The 19800-nt window shown below is 39.2% G+C and overlaps 1 protein-coding gene and 1 long non-coding RNA gene across 5 annotated transcripts in view; one reads left to right on the forward strand and one right to left on the reverse strand.

The window, feature by feature from the left end:
- Nucleotides 1–320: 320 nt before the first annotated feature.
- KRT10 (keratin 10) lies at nucleotides 321–5189 on the reverse strand. 3 transcript variants are annotated; one of them, XM_072780492.1, is made up of 8 exons: nucleotides 4546–5189; nucleotides 3669–3751; nucleotides 3146–3302; nucleotides 2887–3048; nucleotides 2673–2798; nucleotides 1964–2181; nucleotides 1247–1533; nucleotides 321–693 (listed from the first exon to the last, which is right to left on the reverse strand). In XM_072780492.1, exons 1-8 carry the CDS (start codon nucleotides 5140–5142, stop codon nucleotides 587–589), a joined length of 1737 nt encoding a protein of 578 aa, XP_072636593.1. In that variant the 5' UTR covers nucleotides 5143–5189; the 3' UTR covers nucleotides 321–586. The 3 variants fall into 3 exon arrangements, with proteins under 3 accessions (XP_072636593.1, XP_072636594.1, XP_072636592.1); XM_072780493.1 differs by having other exon boundaries at nucleotides 1267–1623; XM_072780491.1 differs by having other exon boundaries at nucleotides 1247–1623.
- Nucleotides 1115–19800, forward strand: part of LOC140606715 (uncharacterized) — a 51306-nt gene continuing 32620 nt past the window's right edge. Inside the window, exon 1 of one of the 2 annotated variants that reach the window (XR_012009008.1) lies at nucleotides 1115–2489. This is a non-coding gene — a long non-coding RNA (uncharacterized lncRNA). The remainder of the gene's footprint in view (nucleotides 2490–19800) is intronic. The other variant, XR_012009009.1, reaches the window with a different exon arrangement.

Raw genomic sequence — 19800 nt, forward strand, 5'->3', positions numbered from 1 at the left:
TTAAAAAACTTACTCAAGAGAAATCATAATGATAATTCTGTCTTCAGTTTTTAAAAAACTTACTCATGGGAGACAGAGACATAGGCAGAAGAAGCAAGCTCCCCCTGGGGAGCCGGATGTGGAACTCGATCCCAGGACGCCAGGCTTACACCCTGAGCCAAAGGCAGATGCTCCACCACTGAGCCACCCAGGTGGCCCCCCCCTTTTTTTTATGTCTTCAGAATTTCTAGATAAATCAACCTTCAAGTACTATAGTTCATTCATCTGTAAGGTTAAACATACCACTTAAATTAAATAAAGACAATTCTGACCATCTTGGATAGCTTGCATCAGTAAGAAAGTTTATTGGAATTCATTAGTGAATGAGAATAGAAAAGATTTTTTTTTTCCATGAAAGAAACACTTTCTGGTAAAGTGAAAAGAAGAAATACAGAAACCACAAAACACCTTTCAGACACCTTATTTTCAAGGAGTGAACCTATTTCCGTAGACCATTAAGACTGAAGTGTTTCCTTGGAGATTTTGTTGTTCATGCATCTGTACATAATGGTCTGTGTGAAGGGAGACTCTTTCCTCTTGACGCGGCTTAATAGTAGTGTTTCTTGGTTTCTGATTCAACCATAGACGAAAGGACTCTACCATCAGGTGTCACTTCTTCAATAATTGTCTTGATTACTCTGGTTTTGTTAGTATCTGTACATGAATCATGAGAAAAAAGAAAAAAGAATTCAGACGAGGCGTTTTGTGTGTGAGTGTGTGTGTGTGTGGGGGGGTCCTCACTAATTAATCAAAATTTCTGAGAAGTAAAAAATACATTAAAAAAAGAAAATTAGTTTTCTACATTAAAAAAAAAATCCGAATAATGTTTAAACGACAGCATCTTGGACCATGACTTTTTTTTTTCCTTCATGATGGCGGTCAAAAGTATAGTTTCCTAAAAAAAAGCAAGTGGGAATATTCTCTGGGACTTTATTTATTTTTCTTCCCTCTGGGATTTTAATTAAAAAAATATTTCATTTATTTATTCATGAAACACACAGAGAAAAGAGGGAGAGGGAGAAGCGGGCTCCCTGTGAGGAACCGGATGTGGGACTCGATCCCAGGACCCCGGGATCACGACCTGAGACAAAGGCAGACGCTCAACCGCTGAGTCACTCAGGCGCCCCACGTTTTGATTTTCTAAAAAAGCACTAGGGCGTAAAAAGCAACACAACCATCACAGAAAGTTAAAACTAATGCTGATTACCCCAGCTAGTTTCTGCTGACCTTGGTCCCTTAGAAGAGGACTCGCCAACCGACCCGGAAGACGAAGACTTGTGACCTCCGCTGGAGGAGCTGCCGCCGCCGTAGCCGCCGCCCGAGCTACCGCCGTGGCTGCCGCCGCCTCCGGAACTGCCCCCGCCGTAACCGCCCCCGCCGGAGCTGCTGCCGCCGCCGTAGCCGCCGCCCGAGCTACCGCTGTGACCACCACTGTGACCACCGCTGTGGCCGCCGCCGCCGGAGCTTCCGCCGCCGTAGCCGCCGCCGCCGGAACTTCCGCCGTAGCCGCCGCCGGAACTTCCGCCGTAGCCGCCGCCGGAACTTCCGCCGCCGCGCCCGCCGCCGTAGCCGCCGCCGCCGGAACTACCAGGAATGAGAGGCATGCTCGGTTAGCTTGAACGTTGGGAACTGGTGGGTCGCTTTCCACGTTATTGTTACTTTGAAAGTAAGCAAAACGTGTTTCGAGAGGAAAAAAGAGAAAAGAAAAGGAAAAATACCCTGCCAAGTATAGATTCTAAAACCCATTGCTAACGCCGGTCTGATAAGCACACAACCCTAGGAATCCCAGTTCATGGGCAGTTGAAGCTGTGGTTGCACACGCCTTTTTTTCTGTGCTCTGCTTTGGCAGCACTTCTTGGGGTTTTGGAAAAGCCTGGAGATTTAGGGCATTGCATAAAACCAGCTGGGAGAGCTGATAGTTCACCTTCCTTCTCCTTCTAGCAGGCTGCGGTAGGTTTGAATTTCATTCTCCAATCGGATCTTGATATCCAGGAGTTGTTGGTACTCGGCATTCTGGCACTCCGTCTCAGCTCGGATCTGTTGCAGTTGTTCCTCCAGAGAGGAGATCTGGGCCTGAATCTGTGAGAGCTGCACGCAGTAGCGACCTTCTGTTTCTGCCAAGGAGCCTTCCAGGGATTGTTTCTGCAAAGAGCCGAGAATATAGGGTGGCTGCGTGACTTCACTGTGTGACTGAATACAGTGAAGGTTATTTCCTGATTTAATAAGACATCAGAAGATTAAAGAAAATGAATAGGATTTGTGTTTTGTGTATTTTTGAAAAAGGTTTTATTGGCACATGAGAGACACAGAGACACAGGCAGAGGGAGAAGCAGGCTCTTGGAGGAGAGCCCAATGCGAAATTTGATCCTAAGACCCTGGGACCAGGACCTGAGCCCAAATGCAGACGCTTAACCACTGAGCCACCCAGGTGCCCCGTTTTATGCTTAATGGTAAAATTTTAACTTTAGCCCGTGTACAGTGGTGCCACTGACTTTCTCCCGTTAACAAAGAGCTCCAATTTTATTTCTACATTCTTACCCCCACCCCCCCTTTTTTCTCTTGAGTTGCATATCCTTATGCAGGCACGAAACTTTGGTTAAGTTGAAGTTATTTCAAGAGAGTTGTTAACATACCAGGGCTAGTTGGGATTGTAGTTCGATTTCCAGACCTTGAACAGTGCGTCTCAATTCAGTAATCTCAGATTTGTGGCTGGACATTTGTTCAATGTTACTGTTGATTTCTGTAGTCAGTTCCTTGCTCTAGAGTATTAAAAACAGGAAAAGATGAGAAAAATCTGAAATGATAACCAAACATCCATTGGCCTCGATATGAAGGAAGATGAATTACCTTTTCATTGAACCAGGCTTCAGCATCTTTTCGGTTTTGTTCAGCAAGTTGTTCGTATTGGTTTCTCATGTTATTTAGAAGTTCAGTCAGATCAACACCCGGGGCAGCATTCATTTCTACATTTACATCACCAGTGGACACATTCTGAAGGTCTCTCATTTCCTGTTTGAGGAGCAGAAAAGTTTAATGACTACACCATGATCACAATGAACCCTCCCTTTTTTTTTTTGGCTGGGGGAAGTATAACTTTTTGCATCACCTCTTCATGATTCTTCTTCAGGTAGGCCAGCTCTTCAGTCAGGCTCTCGATCTGCATCTCGAGGTCAGCCTTGGTCAGGGTGAGCTCATCCAGCACCCGGCGCAGGCCGTTGATGTCAGCCTCCACACTCTGGCGCAGGGCTACCTCGTTCTCATACCTGAAACAGGCATAGTACAAATACTGGGTATAACTTACATATGGGAGGTATACTTAAGCTGAGACTTTTTACAAAGCAAATAATAGAGTTTACTTCACATTATGGCAACATTTCTTAGTATACTAATTCACATAGGGATATTAGTGGTTTAATGCCAAGAAGCTTAGCACAGCTACTTTAAAATGCATTTTCTTCTGTCAATATTGCCAAAAAGGTGATACTGAAATTGAAATTTTTTCTGATGATTCTAACACTGTTTAACTTTGAATGAAGTTAAGAAAATGTAAATGTGGGCATCCGAAGTCATTGTTAAAAGCAACTCCTATATTTGCTGTGACAGTGTTGTGCCATGATCACTTAGCTTACTTTAATCTGAAGTCATCAGCTGCCAGCCTGGCATTGTCGATCTGAAGCAGGATATTGGCATTATCAGTTGTTAGATTGAGGATCTGGAGGGAGAGGCAAAGAAAATCCGATACAGATATGGCTTTTATGGTGGCATAGGTAAACTGTATTTTTATGTGCTCTTACAAAATCTTGGGGGTATTTTCATCTTAAATATTGCAGGGTTACCCAGCTACTAATTCTGAGTTATTTGTTTTCTTGAAATTTCTATACTTTTCTATTTCTGTATTCATCCTTTTCCAAAAACTAACTGTAGTTATATAGCTGTGTTCCTGCATGTGTGTCGCCCACTTTTATCCTGGGTCATTTCCATGTATTTCAGCCAACTTTTGACTGACTCATACCTTTTGGTTTAAGTTGTTTTAAGTATATATTCTAAATGCATACACTCTGGACTGGCACATAGTAGGTACAATTCACAAATTCTCAAGAAGCAAACAGTATCCCATTTCCATACTGGAGAATTCACATTGCTTGTAAGTGGTAATGAAGATTTTTTTGTTATCAATCTGAATAATATTTTGTTTTGATTCATTTAATGATTAAGTTCCTATGTTTGTAAATGATATGGTATTTTAACTATGGACTCATACACTTATTAGAGCTTAAAAAATTCTCAGTAATCTGCCATCCTGTAAAATACACAACACACATGCTGAAGATTTCAGTGACCATATCCTCACAAATATTTACCTTTGATAAGACTGGATTTTTTTTGGAAGCAAGAAAAGTAACACAGGCAAACACAGTGAATAGCTATATTGTGGTTAAGATTCATCTCTCTGAATTACATGGATAAAAAATAGGCTTCAAGTTGGATTTTAAAAATGAACCTTACCTGATTTTTAAGATCTTCGATGGTTTGGTAGTATTTGCTGTAGTCACGAGGCGCTCTCTGGCTTGAGTTGCCATGCTTTTCATACCACTCCTTGATTTTGCCTTCTAGCTCGTAGTTTGATTCTTCCAGAGCCCGAACTTTGTCCAAGTAGGAAGCCAGGCGGTCATTCAGATTCTGCATGGTTACTTTTTCATTTCCGGAGAGAAGGCCACCATCTCCTCCATATCCACCCCCATAGCCTCCAAAGCTGCCTCCACTGAAGCCGCCGCCACCAAAACTGCCCCCTCCGAAGCTTCCCCCTCCAAAGCTAACTCCTCCATAGCCCCCACCAAAGCTACTGCTTCCATAGCCTCCACCAAAGTTACCTCCACCAAAACCTCCTCCTAATCCTCCATAGCCACCTGATGATCCCCCAAAGCAGCCTCCACCAGAGCTCCCGCGACTAAAGGAGCCACCACTGAACCCCCCTGAGCTAAATCCTCCACCAATGGAGCCTTTGCTGCTCGAAATTCTGAAGGATGATCCTCCTCCTCCACCTCCTCCTCCCCCACTGCGGGAGGAAGAGTATTGCTTGCTTGAGCTGTATCGAACAGACATGGTGATGCTGTTTAGCTCAGGGAGTGCTTGCTACCAAGGACAGTGACAAGCCTTTATATACTGAGAGGGTGTGTCCCACATGTGTTAAAGTTTGCTTACTTGCATGGTTTTCTTTTTGCCAATTTAGCATCTTTACTTATGATTGCATACATTATCTTCAGTAATAGCCAATTCCAATATGTATGGTTTTGAATTTGCCCTAAGAACAAATAGGAGGTTTACTATGTTGAAATTGAAAATGGGTGTAGTTCAGATGAGCTTATGTTTCATTGTGCTTTTTCACCTTTTGAAGAACATTGAGCAACTTAAATCCATTTTTTTTCTCAGCACTAATTTAGGTTCCGTGGAATGTTTGCAAAGTTTAGAAAAGAATTTTAGCTACAAAATTCTAGTTAAAATATTTCAAATTCCATGTTTTAAACAGTTTTTATGAATTGAAACAGCAGTTAACATAAAGTCTACTAGAATCATGTTCTAATGGAAATCTTGTAGAGAATGCAAGCAACCAAAAAGAAAAAAAACATATGCTAAACAGTTTATTTAGTGTTCAAAAGTTGCCACATATAAAAAGTTATAGACATTAAAACACAATTTGGAAATATGTTTATATATGTATATATTTATTGGGAGTCTTAATTTATTTGGAGAATGAAAGTATATTGATACTTTGTTTAGTGAGTTGGAAGTGAGTAATGATGTGGGAATCTGCAAATAATGGTACTATTCTTTTTAGCCTTAAAAAAATCTAAAATCATGAAGTTATTCTGGATTTTTTAACTTTTAAATTCATCATAGTGAAGGCTTATTTGAAAACTATAATGCAGAAATTCTTAGCACAAGATATGAAAAACTAACCTCCAGTACTTTCTTTACTCTAAGTTTGATTGATCCCAAAGGGAGAGTTTAGGTATATTATGATTGTGATTAAAAATTTGCTTGCAAGAATATAAATCCAAATTTTTAAAATTTAAATTCAATGTATTTAACATATAGTATATTATTAGTTTCAGGGGTAGAGTTTAGTGATTCACGAGTTGCCCTTAACACCCAGTGCTGGGACGCCTGGGTGGTTCAGTGGTTGAGCCTCTGCCTTCAGCTCAGGGTGTGATTCCGGGGTCCTGGGATGGAGTCCCACATCCAGCTTTCTTCAGGGAGCCTGCTTCTCCCTCTGCCTCTGTCTCTGTGTCTCTCAAGAATAAATATATAAAATCTTAAAAAAATAAAACCACCCAGTGCTCATTACATCAAATGCCCTCCCCAGTGCCCATCAGATTAGAGAATGATACTTGCTCCAAAAATTATTAACTGGACTGTGAACACATTTCCCAGTTAGATTCTGTTTCTTAAAAAAAAAAAAAAAAATTCCTTGGACGCACTGTATATAGAATTTGGTGTAACAATTTAATTGGGACTTTATTTTTTTAAAGATTTTATTATTTATTTATGAGAAACACACACAGAGAGAGGCAGAGACATAGGCAGAGGCAGAGGGAGAAGCAGGCTCCCTGCAAGGAGCCCTATGTGGGACTCGATCCCAAATCACGGGATCAAGCCCTGAGCCGAAGGCAGACGCTCAACCGCTGAACCACCCAGGCATCCCTAATTGGCACTTTAATACATGATATAAAATTATTTTTTATCTACCCATAGGCTATGGCATTACTATTATTCAGAAATATATTCATATATATTATACATACACACATTTTATAATTATACAGTGCCATTTTTGATCTTATGATTTTATAATCTCTGAAGCAAGCTGCTGAAATAGGGATGTGTTATTATCTTTAGTATATGAAAGAGGATGTTGAAGCTCAGAAAGGTTATGGTTTTGACTAACAGTATAAAATACGTGGTTGAACTGAAATTAGAAACTTGATCTTTTGATCCCTGGCTTTTGGGTCTGTCCTTCTCTATGAACGTGTCTATGTACTTTCTACTCTGGTGGATTTGGTCTGATAAAATAGAATGCCTCTATTTCTTACCATAAACTTCTCCATATGGGGAAGAAACAAAACAGTACAAAAAGTACTTGAAAGCAAGAAAATATTGAAAGGGTATAGTATTTGGCACACACTCTTCTCTTACTAATTGCTTTTTCATATTAGATTTACAGTTGCACAGTCTATGAAAACCGTAGAAATAGTTTCTTCAGGAAAGGGAATGTGGCTGGGAGTGTTAATGAAGAGCCAATTGTTAGAGGTTACTACCCAGCACATTGCAGCTCCTCCAACTTGTTAGCACATGCAAGTGGGGCAGTGGTTAAAAGAAATAATGAAGCCCAACCATGGGAATTGATCCTTGATGAAGATAGCATGCGGTAGAAGAAGGCTGTAAAAATCAGGATAGAAAACAAAACAAAACAAAACATTCCAGTAAGTTCAGAAAGGATGTTGAAGCCTTGATATTAATGAAAGCAATTCAGAAAGAAACCATTTTAATGAAAGATTTTGATGGATTTTACCTGTAATTATCACAAATTTTGGATCTTGATCTTACCAATTTTGCTTCAGTATTAGCTTTTACTTTTTTTAAAAACCTTGGTAGGGAAATCTAAAATATCAATCTATTTTTAGTTATTTAACAAGTGGTATGAAGAAATCTGTTGCAATCATATTAAAGAGTATGTGAAAGGAAACCTTTGCATAGAAGTACATGGGGGTAAATACACAGAGACTCTTCTAATACCAACTGCAACATTTAATTTAAACCATCTTTAAGGTTATTATCAAAGATTACTTATTAACCTACATTCTCTAAGACTGATTTGTTTTTATTTGTACTGTCATTTGTTGAGATCTGCCTTTGGCATGAATGAAATTGCAGAAGTGCCATGTAACAATTCTACCACTAAATTAGATGAAAATTTATGACTGTCAGTCTAGTCTTGGCACCATTTACACTTGATTGCCATAATCCACTGTAACTGTAATTTTGTTGTTCTTGATTTTTATTTTGCCCCTGTAGGGCATGCTGGTAGGCATTTAGAAGACAGAGAGATGGTGGTGCCTGGGTGGCTCAGCGGTTGAGCGTCTGCCCTCAGCCCAGGGCGTGATCTTGGAGTCCCAGGATCAAGTCCCACATTGGGCTCCTGCAGGGAGCCTGCTTCTCTCTCTGCCTGTGTCTCTGCCTCTCTCTCTGTGTCTCTCATGAATAAACAAGTAAAATCTTAAAAAAAAAAAAAAAAGAGAAGAAGACAGAGAGATGAATGAGATTTAGCTCTTGCCCTTAAGGATTTTGCTAATCCTTACAATCTAATTGAGGAGAACATGATCAACTTAACCGCCGTGTGGATAGTAAATGAAGTGAAAGGGAGGTGGGATGAGGAAAGAAGTTAACATTTCCCGAACATCTCCTATGTTCGTAAATGGTTTACTCTCTTTTAATCCACCCGCCCCCAGATTCTCTATGATAGGTATTATTTACCTTATTTTATAGCTGAGAAAAAAAGCTTTAGAAGGCTTTAGGAATTTGTCCAGAGTAGCAGAGGTAGTTTATACTACAGTCTGGTTTTGAATCAGGCCTATGTAGCTTCAAAGATGGATCCTGTTTTCATGACACTGAACTGTCACTCTAAGACTGATGAGCAAGGAGTCTTATTGGAATAGGGTCATCTGACAAGATTTCATTTTGCCAGTGGAATTTAAGCTGAGTCTTGTAAAGGATGGGTGGGATTTTTCCATGTGTGCAGCAGCAGAGAGAGGACTCTTCTGGGGAGTGGACACTCTGAACATGCCAAACAGGTGGAGACTCTCAGTGGACCAGTTTGGCTGGAACAGATCATCTATATTTATTTATTTCTCTTAACAGATTTTATTGAGCACCTACAGTATTTCCTGGGGAAACACAGGTGACTAAGATACAATTTCTGCCCCTTAAGGAATTTTCACTCTACTTGGAGAGGAAAGCAAACATACCCAAGTCAGAGATTTCAATCTAGGGTAATCTGGGCTACACTTGAGGCATGGACAGGGTATTGAAGTAGTGCAGGGAGGGGTTCCAACAGTGTGTGTGTGGTGTGTGTGTGTGTGTGTGTGTGTGTGTGTGAGAGAGAGAGAGAGAAAGAGAGAGAGATGCAATGTAGGGGGTCACAATGAAAGAAGAGTGAAATTTTGAGAAGTTTTAAGATGGGAATTTGAAATAATACCAGGATATTAATGTAAAATGTTTTTCAACAGTTAGACTCATAGGACCACAGTTCAGGAGAGAGATTAGAGAAGACTTCAGGATAGGTGGGATCCCTTAGGGAAGGAATTTATTTATTTATTTATTTATTATTAAATTTTTTTTTGATTTTGTATTTTTTTGCATATTATATTGGAGTTATATTTGCCAACATATAGTATAACACCCAGTGCTCATCCCATCAAGTTCCCCCCACCAGTGCCCATCACCCAGTCACCCCATCCCCCCACCCAATTTCCCTTCCACTACCCCTTGTTTGTTTCCCAGAGTTAGGAGTCTCTCATGTTCTGTCACCCTCTCTGATATTTCCTACTCATTTTCTCTCCTTTCCCCTATAATCCCTTTCACTATTTTTTATATTCCCCGAATGAATGAAACCATATAATGTTTGTCCTCTGATTGACTTACTTCACTCAGCATAATATCCTCCAGTTCTATCCATGTTGAAGCAAATGGTGGGTATTCGTCGTTTCTAATGGCTGAGTAATGGATAAAGAAGACGTGGTTTATGTATACAATGGAATATTACTCAGCTATTAGAAATGACAAATACCCACCATTTGCTTCAACGTGGATGGAACTGGAGGGTATTATGCTGAGTGAAGTAAGTCAGTCGGAGAAGGACAAACACTATATGTTCTCATTCATTTGGGGAATATAAATAATAGTGAAAGGGAGTATAAGGGAAGGGAGAAGAAATGTGTGGGAAATATCAGAAAGGGAGACAGAACGTAAAGACTGCTAACTCTGCTAACGAACTAGGGGTGGTGGAAGGGGAGGAGGGCGGGGGGTGGGAGTGAATGGGTGACGGGCAATGGGGGTTATTCTGTATGTTGGTAAATTGAACACCAATAAAAAATAAATTTAAAAAATGGCTGAGTAATATTCCATTGTATATATACACCACACCTTCTTTATCCATTCATCTTTTTTTAATAATAAATTTATTTTTTTATTGGTGTTCAATTTGCCAACATACAGAACAACATCCAGTGCTCATCCCGTCAAGTGCCCCCCTCAGTGCCCATTACTCATTCACCCCCAACCCCCGCCCTCCTCCCCTTCCACCATCCCTTGTTTGTTTCCCAGAGTTAGGAGTCTTCATGTTCTGTCTCCCTTTATGACACTTCCTACCCATTTCTTCTCTCTTCCCTTCTATTCCCTTTCACTATTATTTATATTCCCCAAATGAATGAGACCATATAATGTTTGTCCTTCTCCGATTGACTTATTTCACTCAGCATAATACCCTCCAGTTCCATCCACGTTGAAGCAAATGGTGGGTATTTGTCATTTCTAATGGCTGAGTAATATTCCATTGTATACATAAACCACATCTTCTTTATCCATTCATCTTTTGATGGACACCAAGGCTCCTTCTACAGTTTGGCTGTTGTGGACATTGCTGCTAGAAACATCGGGGTGCAGGTGTCTCGGTCTTTCACTGCATCTGTATCTTTGTGGTAAATCCCCAGCAGTGCAATTGCTGGGTCATAGGGCAGCTCTATTTTTAACTCTGAGGAACCTCCACACAGTTTTCCACAGTGGCTGTATCAGTTCACATTCCCACCAACAGTGCAAGAGGGTGCCACCTAAGGGAAGGAATTTAGAAAGAAAATAAGTGGAAGGTTTAAGCCTAAGCTTCAAATGATGGCCACTTTAGGGGCTGGGAAGAAGAGCTAGAGAATAATACTGAAAAGGAGGCTAACTGTGACTGGGGAGAGAGGAAGAAGGATCATGGAAGGATCAAGAAGGAGGGAACCCAGATAAGTGGGCTCATCTCCAGAGAGAGAGAGGTCAAGGAGAAAGGAGATTAAAGGAAGACTTGATTTGGCAGTTAGGAACCACTGGCATCCTTCCATTGGGGTGGTTTAGTAGAGTTTGGTGGGGCAATCCACAATGTATACCCAATATTAGAATTGATCACTTTGTTGTATTTTGTTTTCATGTAGTCAAGTGTGTTAATTTCTCTTTTAATTGCTTCTGGATTTGGGCTCTGGTAAGGTGAGTATAAATGCTATTCTCATGGGGTTAATTTGGCTGGGGCCCTTGAACCATGTAGTTAATTCAGGCTTGTTATCAGCTTGACTTGTCTCGCTGTTGGGATTTGGAGCTTTCTTGTTTCTTCCTTATTTTACTTCAAGTAAAATTCTCTTTTGAAGTTTCTAGTTGAAAATTCTATTCGCAAGTTTCTTTTTCTGATTAATTGAGATATAATTTAGGTAGTTACAGAAAGATGACTCTGCTCAAGCAGATTATGTTCAAGATGGCAAGCTTGATGAGCTAAATGTTTAGAATTTTTTATTGTTAACAATGTCCACAATAGCCAAACTGTGGAAGGAGCCTCGGTGTCTTTTGAAAGATGAATGGATAAAGAAGGTGTGGTGTATATATACAATGGAATATTACTCAGCCATTAGAAATGACAAATACCCACCATTTGCTTCAACATGGATAGAACTGGAGGGTATTATGCTGAGTGAAGTAAGCCAGTCCGAGAAGGACAAACATTATATGGTTTCATTCATTCGGGAAATAGAAAAATAGCGAAAGGGATTATAGGGGAAAGGAGAGAAAATGAGTAGGAAATAAGAATGAGGGTGACAGAACATGAAAGACTCCTAACTCTGGGAAATGAACAAGGGGTGGTAGAAAAGGAGGTGGGCGGGGGGATGGGGTGACTGGATAAGCACTGGGTGTTATACTGTATGTTGGCAAATCGAACTCCAATAAAAAAATTTACAAAAAAAGAATTTTCTATTGTTTAATCACATAAAGTTTGAAAGTTGGACATATTTTGCTTGAATGATCTGTGACGTTGTGCGAATTGCTGAATATGCCTTTGTGATTACTACCACAGAATCAAAGCCCAGTGGAAAGTTGTAGAAACTGTGTCATCTGTTTTTCTCTAAAGGATGTGTGCTTTCGTCCTTAACTTCATTCTTTTCTTTATCTGCTACATCCACCAAATCACCAGTTTTGTCACTAGTTCTCTTACTGTAGCTAATGTGTTTGCTTCTTTCTGCCTGGTGCCACTGCCGTTACCCTAATCTAGGCTTTTGGCACTTCTGTCATGGATATCATATCACCAGCTCCTGATGATGTTGTCTTGGCTCAATGCTATGTCGCTTAGGATCTTTCCTGTTTACTGCCACAAGATTAATGTAGTTCTTGAAAAAGTATTGTCATGGCTTCATCAACATACTCAAGCGCCTATGATGGCTTTCTCCTGTGGATGGATGAAGTCTTCTCAACAGCCTTGTCCAACTCTGCCCAATTTTGTGCTCCCTGCAGTGAGTGAGGATGGCGGAGTGGAAGGAGAGCTGCATGCTTCTCCTGAAGTAATTATGTGACCTTGGGCAAGACACTCAACCTCTCCATGTCTCATTTTACTACCCCATAAAAATGAGTATTAATGTAGGTGTTTCCCTGCTACTGGAGAGTAGAGTGTTCTGTGAAGCAAAGAAGCAATTACTGTTCACTTATATGGAAAAAAATTTTGAGCATTCCCAATTCTCCAAAATAACCTCTCATAGGCTTTTCTGATACCCTGGGGCACATCTTGCTAATGGATACAGAAAATAGTTTGAGATAAAGCACAGGGGCTCAGAGACCCAGTTCTAAGCTATGGTGGCTTGATGCTGAGATGCTGAATTCTTAGGGAAGGAGCTTGGTGGGGCCATTCTTGCTACCACAGTAATGGCTCATTGCTAGAAACAGTGCTATTTTTGCTTTGTGCCTTTTTTTCATAAAAGTGAAAATCCCCTTCGATTATTTCCAGTTAATGAAAACAGGTGCTAATGTAGGTCTCTTGTAAAAGCAAAATCGCATAGAGGCACCTGGGTGGTCAGTGGGTTAAGTGTCTGACTCTTGGTTTTCTCTCAGGTCATGACTCAGGTTTGTGAGATCAAGCCCTGTGTCAGGCTCTGCGCCCAGTGCAGTCTGTTTGATATTCTCTTTTCCTCTCCCTCCCCCTCTGCTCTATCTCCTCCTTGCTTTCTCTTTCTATCTCTAAAACAAACAAACAAACAAACAAACAAACAAACAAATAAATAAAACCTTTAAAAGAAAAGCAAAATTGCATAAAGGTGACTTCGAAAAAGCAGGGGGTACCTATACTAGTAAATATTAATATATGTATAATAATCCATGATCCACTGAAAAGAATTTCCATTAAAAATATTTTAATTATAAGCAAGCCTTTCTTTTTAATCTTGGCCAGACACCAAGCTTTATCCATAAATTTAAGGCCTTCCTTTATTGCTCTTGGTTTGGACTGTCTTTCTTCCACTTATTCAAACATTCTACTTCAACTCCAGTCTCTGGCTTAAATGCCCTCTCTTTCAGGAGGTTTCTCATCATTAATGTAGTCATGTCTGTCTCTTTCATTTCCTGTGTGTGTAACCTAGTATTCTATAATATGCTTTGTTATTATTGTTCCCAATGAGATAAGGCATTTAAGTCCCTTTAGAGAAGGGAGGATATTTTATACCCAGTTGGTACCTGGCAGGTACCTACTGTTCTCTGAATGTTTTTGTATCATCTCAGTGCCTTTTTCTACTTTATTTTCTTTGACTTTATTTTGTTCTCTAAACTCTTTCCATATGTTTTGGCAATGGTGCAAGTTCACATTTTAATTAAGGCTAGTTGAAGACAACTAATTATGCTTTAAAGTAATTTATAATACTTTTAGATGTGAAAATGTTGCATAAGAATGATAAGAACTCCAATATTCTGCATAGGAATTTTAGGGTATCCTAAAAATATAAAAAGATATATATCTTAGACTATATATATATTTATATTTAATATATATTAAGAAAACTTTTCACTTTTTCCTCTTCATTAAAGATTCCCTTTTTGGGGACACCTTGGTGGTTCAGTCAGTTAAGCATCTGCCTTCAGCTTAGGTCATGATCCTAGGGTCCTGGGATGGAGTCTTGCTTTGGGACCTCTGCTCAGTGGGGAGCCTGCTTCTCCTCCCTCTGCTGCTCCCCCTGCTTGTGTTCTGTCTCTCTCTCTCTCTCTGTCAGATAAATAAATAAAAATTTTATAAAAAATAAATAAATATCCATTTTTTGATCTTGGATCTGTCGAGATGATCTTGACACTGGGAAACTGCTAAAAATATATTTATACTTATAAAATTTCAAACTTTTTACTAGGAGAATTGGCTATTTTAGTTGGTTTTCTGGTTAGATAGCACATGGGTTTGGTGTAATTTGAAGATTAAATGTTATCTGATTTAACTTTTATGGTTTGTTAGCATGACTTAGGTTTCTTCCTTTTGATGGAGTTGACTTCATTCCATGAAAAACAATTGGTCAATATGAATTACCTGCATTAGGAGGATAATTTACTGATGTAGTACAGAGAACAGAAACATAATATCCCCCCCCCCCCCACTTTTTTTAAATATCCCTTTTGGTTTTCATAAAAATAGTAAAGATGAAAGTGCCAAGCCAATCAACAAACCAGCCAACCTCTCTACAGGCTCCAGTCTTAAGATATTAAAACTGAACCCTGTCAAAATTATAGTGACTGTTTTTTTCCTTACTCCTAAATCCAATAAAATTCCCTTAGGTCTACTTGTGGAGGTTCATGAAAATTGATCATCTCCATGATGGCTGGTAATGAGAGAAAGTAACTTTATTATAAAATCTTGTTAATTTTTACTTAGGAAATCTGGGCAGATGTAGAAAGAATAAATTTTGAATTCAAAATGGTCCACATAGAGGTTAAAAATACATAAAAACAGGAATCCCCCACTCTAGTAATTTTAAATGAATATATGTAATGTGCTTAAATTTAAAAAATCTTATGAAGTTAATCTCTTAATTTTATTCCTTAGAGATTTAAAAAATAATTTAAAGAATCAAACAGCCTGTCAGTTTTATAACAAATTGAGAATAGCTCTTTGTCCAAATCACTTTGTGTGTGTGTGTGTGTGTGTGTGTGTGTGGTAAGGAATTTAATAAATTTAAATTTATTCAGTAATTTAAATAATCATTTAAGTGTAACACATAATAGCAATGGAGAAAACTTACCATAACCACTCTGTGGCCTCCCTCTACAAAGTTGATGAAAGATAATGCCAAAGAACTTTTAATTTCCTGGATTTAAACTTATTAAATACGTAAGTAACATTTGCAAAGTCAGTTCTCAGATAATTAAAGCTTATTGAGACTTATTCTATGTTCCAGAACCGGTGCCAAGCACTTGACCTGAATTTTTGTCTCATCAAATCCTGACAGCAATTGTATGAGATAGCTTTTATTTTAATAGAAAAATTAAGCAGCTTGCCCCAAATTGTTCAATGAAAGGACTCAGCTGGGATTTGAATACAGATCTATCTTTAGAGCCTTTGCTTTAACACCGTGAGTAACTCAGAACTCTCTGGAAGTAGCCTAGAGTTGTATTTACCAGTCTTATGACTTAGAAAATTAACAAGAACATAGGAATTCTGTTTTCTTTCTCAGATTGGATAAGCCTTCTTTAATATAATTTCATTTATGATAGAAAAAACGGACTAATTTGAAAAGAAAGATAATTAATGGGGCAAGAATTCTGCTCTTGAAGGGGTTGGACTTGCTGGTCTTGTCTGTATCCTGGCTAGACTTTGCCTTAACTTTCTGAGGATCCTTCCTCTTGGGTTTCTGGAGGTTCTAAACTCTTCTGCAGGATTGTCCTCAACTCCAGACCGGTCATTAAAACAACAAATCAGAGCAATTAGCCACCATGCATAATTGCAATGCTAATCCTTTTATTATGCTGGCTTTTCTAGACTGAGCTAACACCCATTATGGAGATTAACTGCTTTTTACTCTAAGTCTGAAACAAGTGGTGTATTATCTGAATTAATTTGACAGTACACTGTGCCATGAAGAGGCTCTGTTGCTTTGGGATTTCCCAACTTCCATAATCCAAAAGCTACCAGATTTTTTGGTGACTTACTAATATTTCCTATATTGATCATTTTGGTTAAAAAGTGGAGCTAAGGTTAGAATTTTTAAGTCCCGGAGCTTACATATAAGTGAGTGGATATTTATAGCAGTATAAGATGTTTTTTTTTTTTTTTTTTTTTTTTTTTACATTTGGAATATAAATGCTATAATCTAAATATGACCCTGGTAGAATTGCTTTAAAAAATAAAATCAAAAAACAAACGTGAACTATCCAGTGACATGGACTCTGTAACCCTATGGGGATCACTGTTGTAATAGTTATACTGATAGCCATCAAGTTGCTCCAAGCGTAAGAATATTATGAATACCAAGAACTTTCACCACTAACATTTATTTATTTAGCATTTACTCTGTGCCAGACACTGTTAAGAACTCTACGTACATTTTCTTATGGAACAACCCTGTATGGCAGATACTAGTTTTAGCCCCTTTTTAACGGAGGAGGAAACTGAAACATATGGTGCACACATGTTGGGCACAGGGTGGTACAACTACTACATTAGTATCTGAGCCAGAATTGAAACCAGCTCTGTCTTCTCTAGATCTAGATCCCACACTCTTAACCACCATCTTTTACTGTCAGATGCCCTGTGGATTCAAAGACCATCCCAGAAATATGAATTACAGTGGTGAAGAGGGGACCTTTCTATTATAACCAGGCTTGTTTTAGGATGGTCTTACATTTCTTACTTATAAATGAGCTAAACGGAATTTTTAAAAAGTGAGCAGATTTGAAGAACATTCCTTTTTGTTTAGGATTTTAAAATGTTATTTTCACGCAAATACCTTGTGATGTGGATACGTGTGGAGGGTAATGGATTTGGTTAGGTAGGAGTGGGTCAGTCACAATAGTAAAATTATTTCATGGCAAGTGCTGTTTGGCCTGATATTTTAGGTTTGAGTACATATACACAAGCAATTTAAGAACTGAGTGTTTAATAGAGGGCCAGAGTTTAGTGGATTATTTTATCACTTACTCAGATTTTCTATTTATTAGTTTATGGTACTTTTCAATCTCATTCACTGATCAAATCTAAGGAATTGTTTCTAGTCAAGGTCCACTAGAATCCTGATTTGTTGAACTTGACCCTCCAGATTGCTCATCAGTTCTTGCATTTGTGAAAGTTGACTATAGCAGTTGGTTACTTTCAGTTTCTGTCAAACTGGATTTAAAGGATTGTTCCTGCAGGAGCACAATACGAATGAAAAGATGATTTGATAAAAATTGCAGTGAAAACACAGCGATGGAGAAAAACAACATAATCTAGAACTACTACTAGACAGAACTTGATACGTAATTTTAAAGAAACTATTCTTGGCACCGTGCATGTCTTCCTCTCTTTTTCTGATATACTGTTCCTCTATTGTTTAACTTTAAACAGAGTCACTTTTAGTTTTTACAGTGAAGAGATTATTCTACAGAGACCTAAAATAGTTTGAGAAATCTGTGACCAGCCTTGTAACTGTCATATGTGGAGAACAATTTGGACTTTGAGAACAACACATTGCAACATTCTTAGTAGAGATAGTTGGGCCTGAAGCTTTAATTCCAATGTCTGCAGAATTTGCTGCAGCTCAGCCATCTTATTCCTGCTAGTACTTGTCAGCAGAAGCCAGTGCATGCCCATTCAGTTCTTTACTCTGAAGCCTTAGAGTGGAATAAAAATATAAACACTCCAGCTTAGTTCTGGATGATCTTTTCTCGGGGTGATGGGCTTACCTTTCCATAAACCAGGACTCAGCCTATCTGTGGCTTTGTTCTGCCAAAACCTCATGCTGCCTCCTCACCTCTTCCAGCAGGGCAGGCATGTCTACTCCTGGGACAGTGATTCCTAGATTAACTTCAACGTGAGGTACCTTTCATGGTACCCTTCATGGACCGGTCCAAAACGAAATGATTTGAAATGTCACAGGTTACTTGGTGTTTGCATCTGGAATACAATAATTCGAATATATTAAAAAGATAAAACTGGAAATGTAGATTTTAGAAATCATTGTTAAGGTTTTAAAAAATTTTCAGGAGATCACTAAATCTGATAATGCTGATAATTTTGTAAATAAAAGTACGGAATGCCCAAGTAAATTTAGATTTCAGATTAAACAATGAATACTTTTTTAAAAAAAGATTTTATTTATTTATTTGAGAGAGAGCACAGGAGGAGAAGCAGACCTCCTGCTGAGCAGAGAGCCTGCTGCTCTCTAACTCCCTAAGCCCCCTACAATGTTATAGCTTCTTCCAAGGCCTTAACAGACCCATAGCCACTTCCAGCGCTGCTGTGCTGTCAAGAACCCAGAGGAATAAGCCACTGTGTGCAAATGTAGTAGAGCTCTAGGTCTAAGGTCTAAGTGTAGCCTGAAAGTCAGGGCACTGGGGAGACCATTGTAGAGCTTTATGTATGTAACATTACATCATCTTTAATGAGCAGTTTGTAAAAAATATCTAGTTTTGAGGGGTCAGCTTAATCTCTCTAGTCCTTAATTTAGATATTGATGGACCATATATGCACAAGTGATGCCTCCCTAGGGTGTTGGTTATATATGACAGGAAACTAAGTGCGGGTGGGAAAAACAGAGATCATTTTATGACTGCGTTTTGAACCATGATGACTGGTCATTTTTTATGGAAACCTTGCAGGCATGCCTCTCACAAAAAATCTTTGTTTCCTTCTGGCCCTGTATTCATATCATTCTCAAGGTCTTGAGCCTAGCTCAGTTTTCTCTCTTCTTTGTGTAGTTTGCAAGCCAACTACCAGTCTCTTTCTAGGGAGTCTGTGTGGAGTAGTATATATATTTTGGAGTCAAACAGATGTGTGATTGAGTCTGGTTCACTGTTTTCCAGCCTGGATAAAAGTTACTTATGAGTTTGCCTCAGTTTCCTCATCTGTACAACTTCCAAAAGATAATGAGAAACAAGTAAACTATGTACCATGCCTGGTACATAGTGGGCACTCAATAAGTGCTCATTCTCTCTCACCCTCTTTTCTTCCCTACTCCCCCACTTTAATCTGGAGTGGTCTTTAAAACTCATGATGTGAATTATATCACACATTCACTTATGACATACTTATTGATGCTTAAGTATGTGCCAGGGATCCTCCTGGGACAGTTTCAATTTTTGACAGTTGTGCATGCCTCTTTTTTTTTTTTTTAAGATTTTACTTATTCATGAGAGAGAGAGAGAGAGAGAGAGAGAGAGAGAGAGCAGAGAGGCAGAGACATAGGCAGAGGGAGAATCAGGCTCCATGCAGGGAGCCCAATGTGGGACTCAATCCTGGGACTCCAGGATCACGCCCTGGGCTAAAGGCAGATGCTCAACCACTGAGCCACTCAGGCATCCCTGTGCATGCCTCTTTTTTTTTTTTTTTTAAAGATTTTATTTATTTATTTGAGAGAGAGAGAGAGAGAGAGGCAGAGACATAGGCAGAGGGAGAGGGAGAAGCAGGCTCCACTCAGGGAGCCTGACTTGGGACTCCATCCCAGGACTCGATCCTGGGACTCCAGGACC

The sequence above is a fragment of the Canis lupus genome, chromosome 16 (assembly GCF_048164855.1).
Source record: "Canis lupus baileyi chromosome 16, mCanLup2.hap1, whole genome shotgun sequence".
NCBI lineage: Eukaryota > Metazoa > Chordata > Mammalia > Carnivora > Canidae > Canis > Canis lupus.

Excerpts from the sequence above, each read along its gene's own strand:
- KRT10 (XM_072780491.1), bottom strand. The coding sequence starts at position 5,142 with ATGTCTGTTCGATACAGCTCAAGCAAGCAATACTCTTCCTCCCGCAGT. Across the intron at positions 2,799-2,886 it reads AAGCCTGGTTCAATGAAAAG|AGCAAGGAACTGACTACAGA; the intron begins GTAATTCATCTT and ends TTAATACTCTAG. Across the intron at positions 2,182-2,672 it reads TACAATCCCAACTAGCCCTG|AAACAATCCCTGGAAGGCTC; the intron begins GTATGTTAACAA and ends GGCTCTTTGCAG.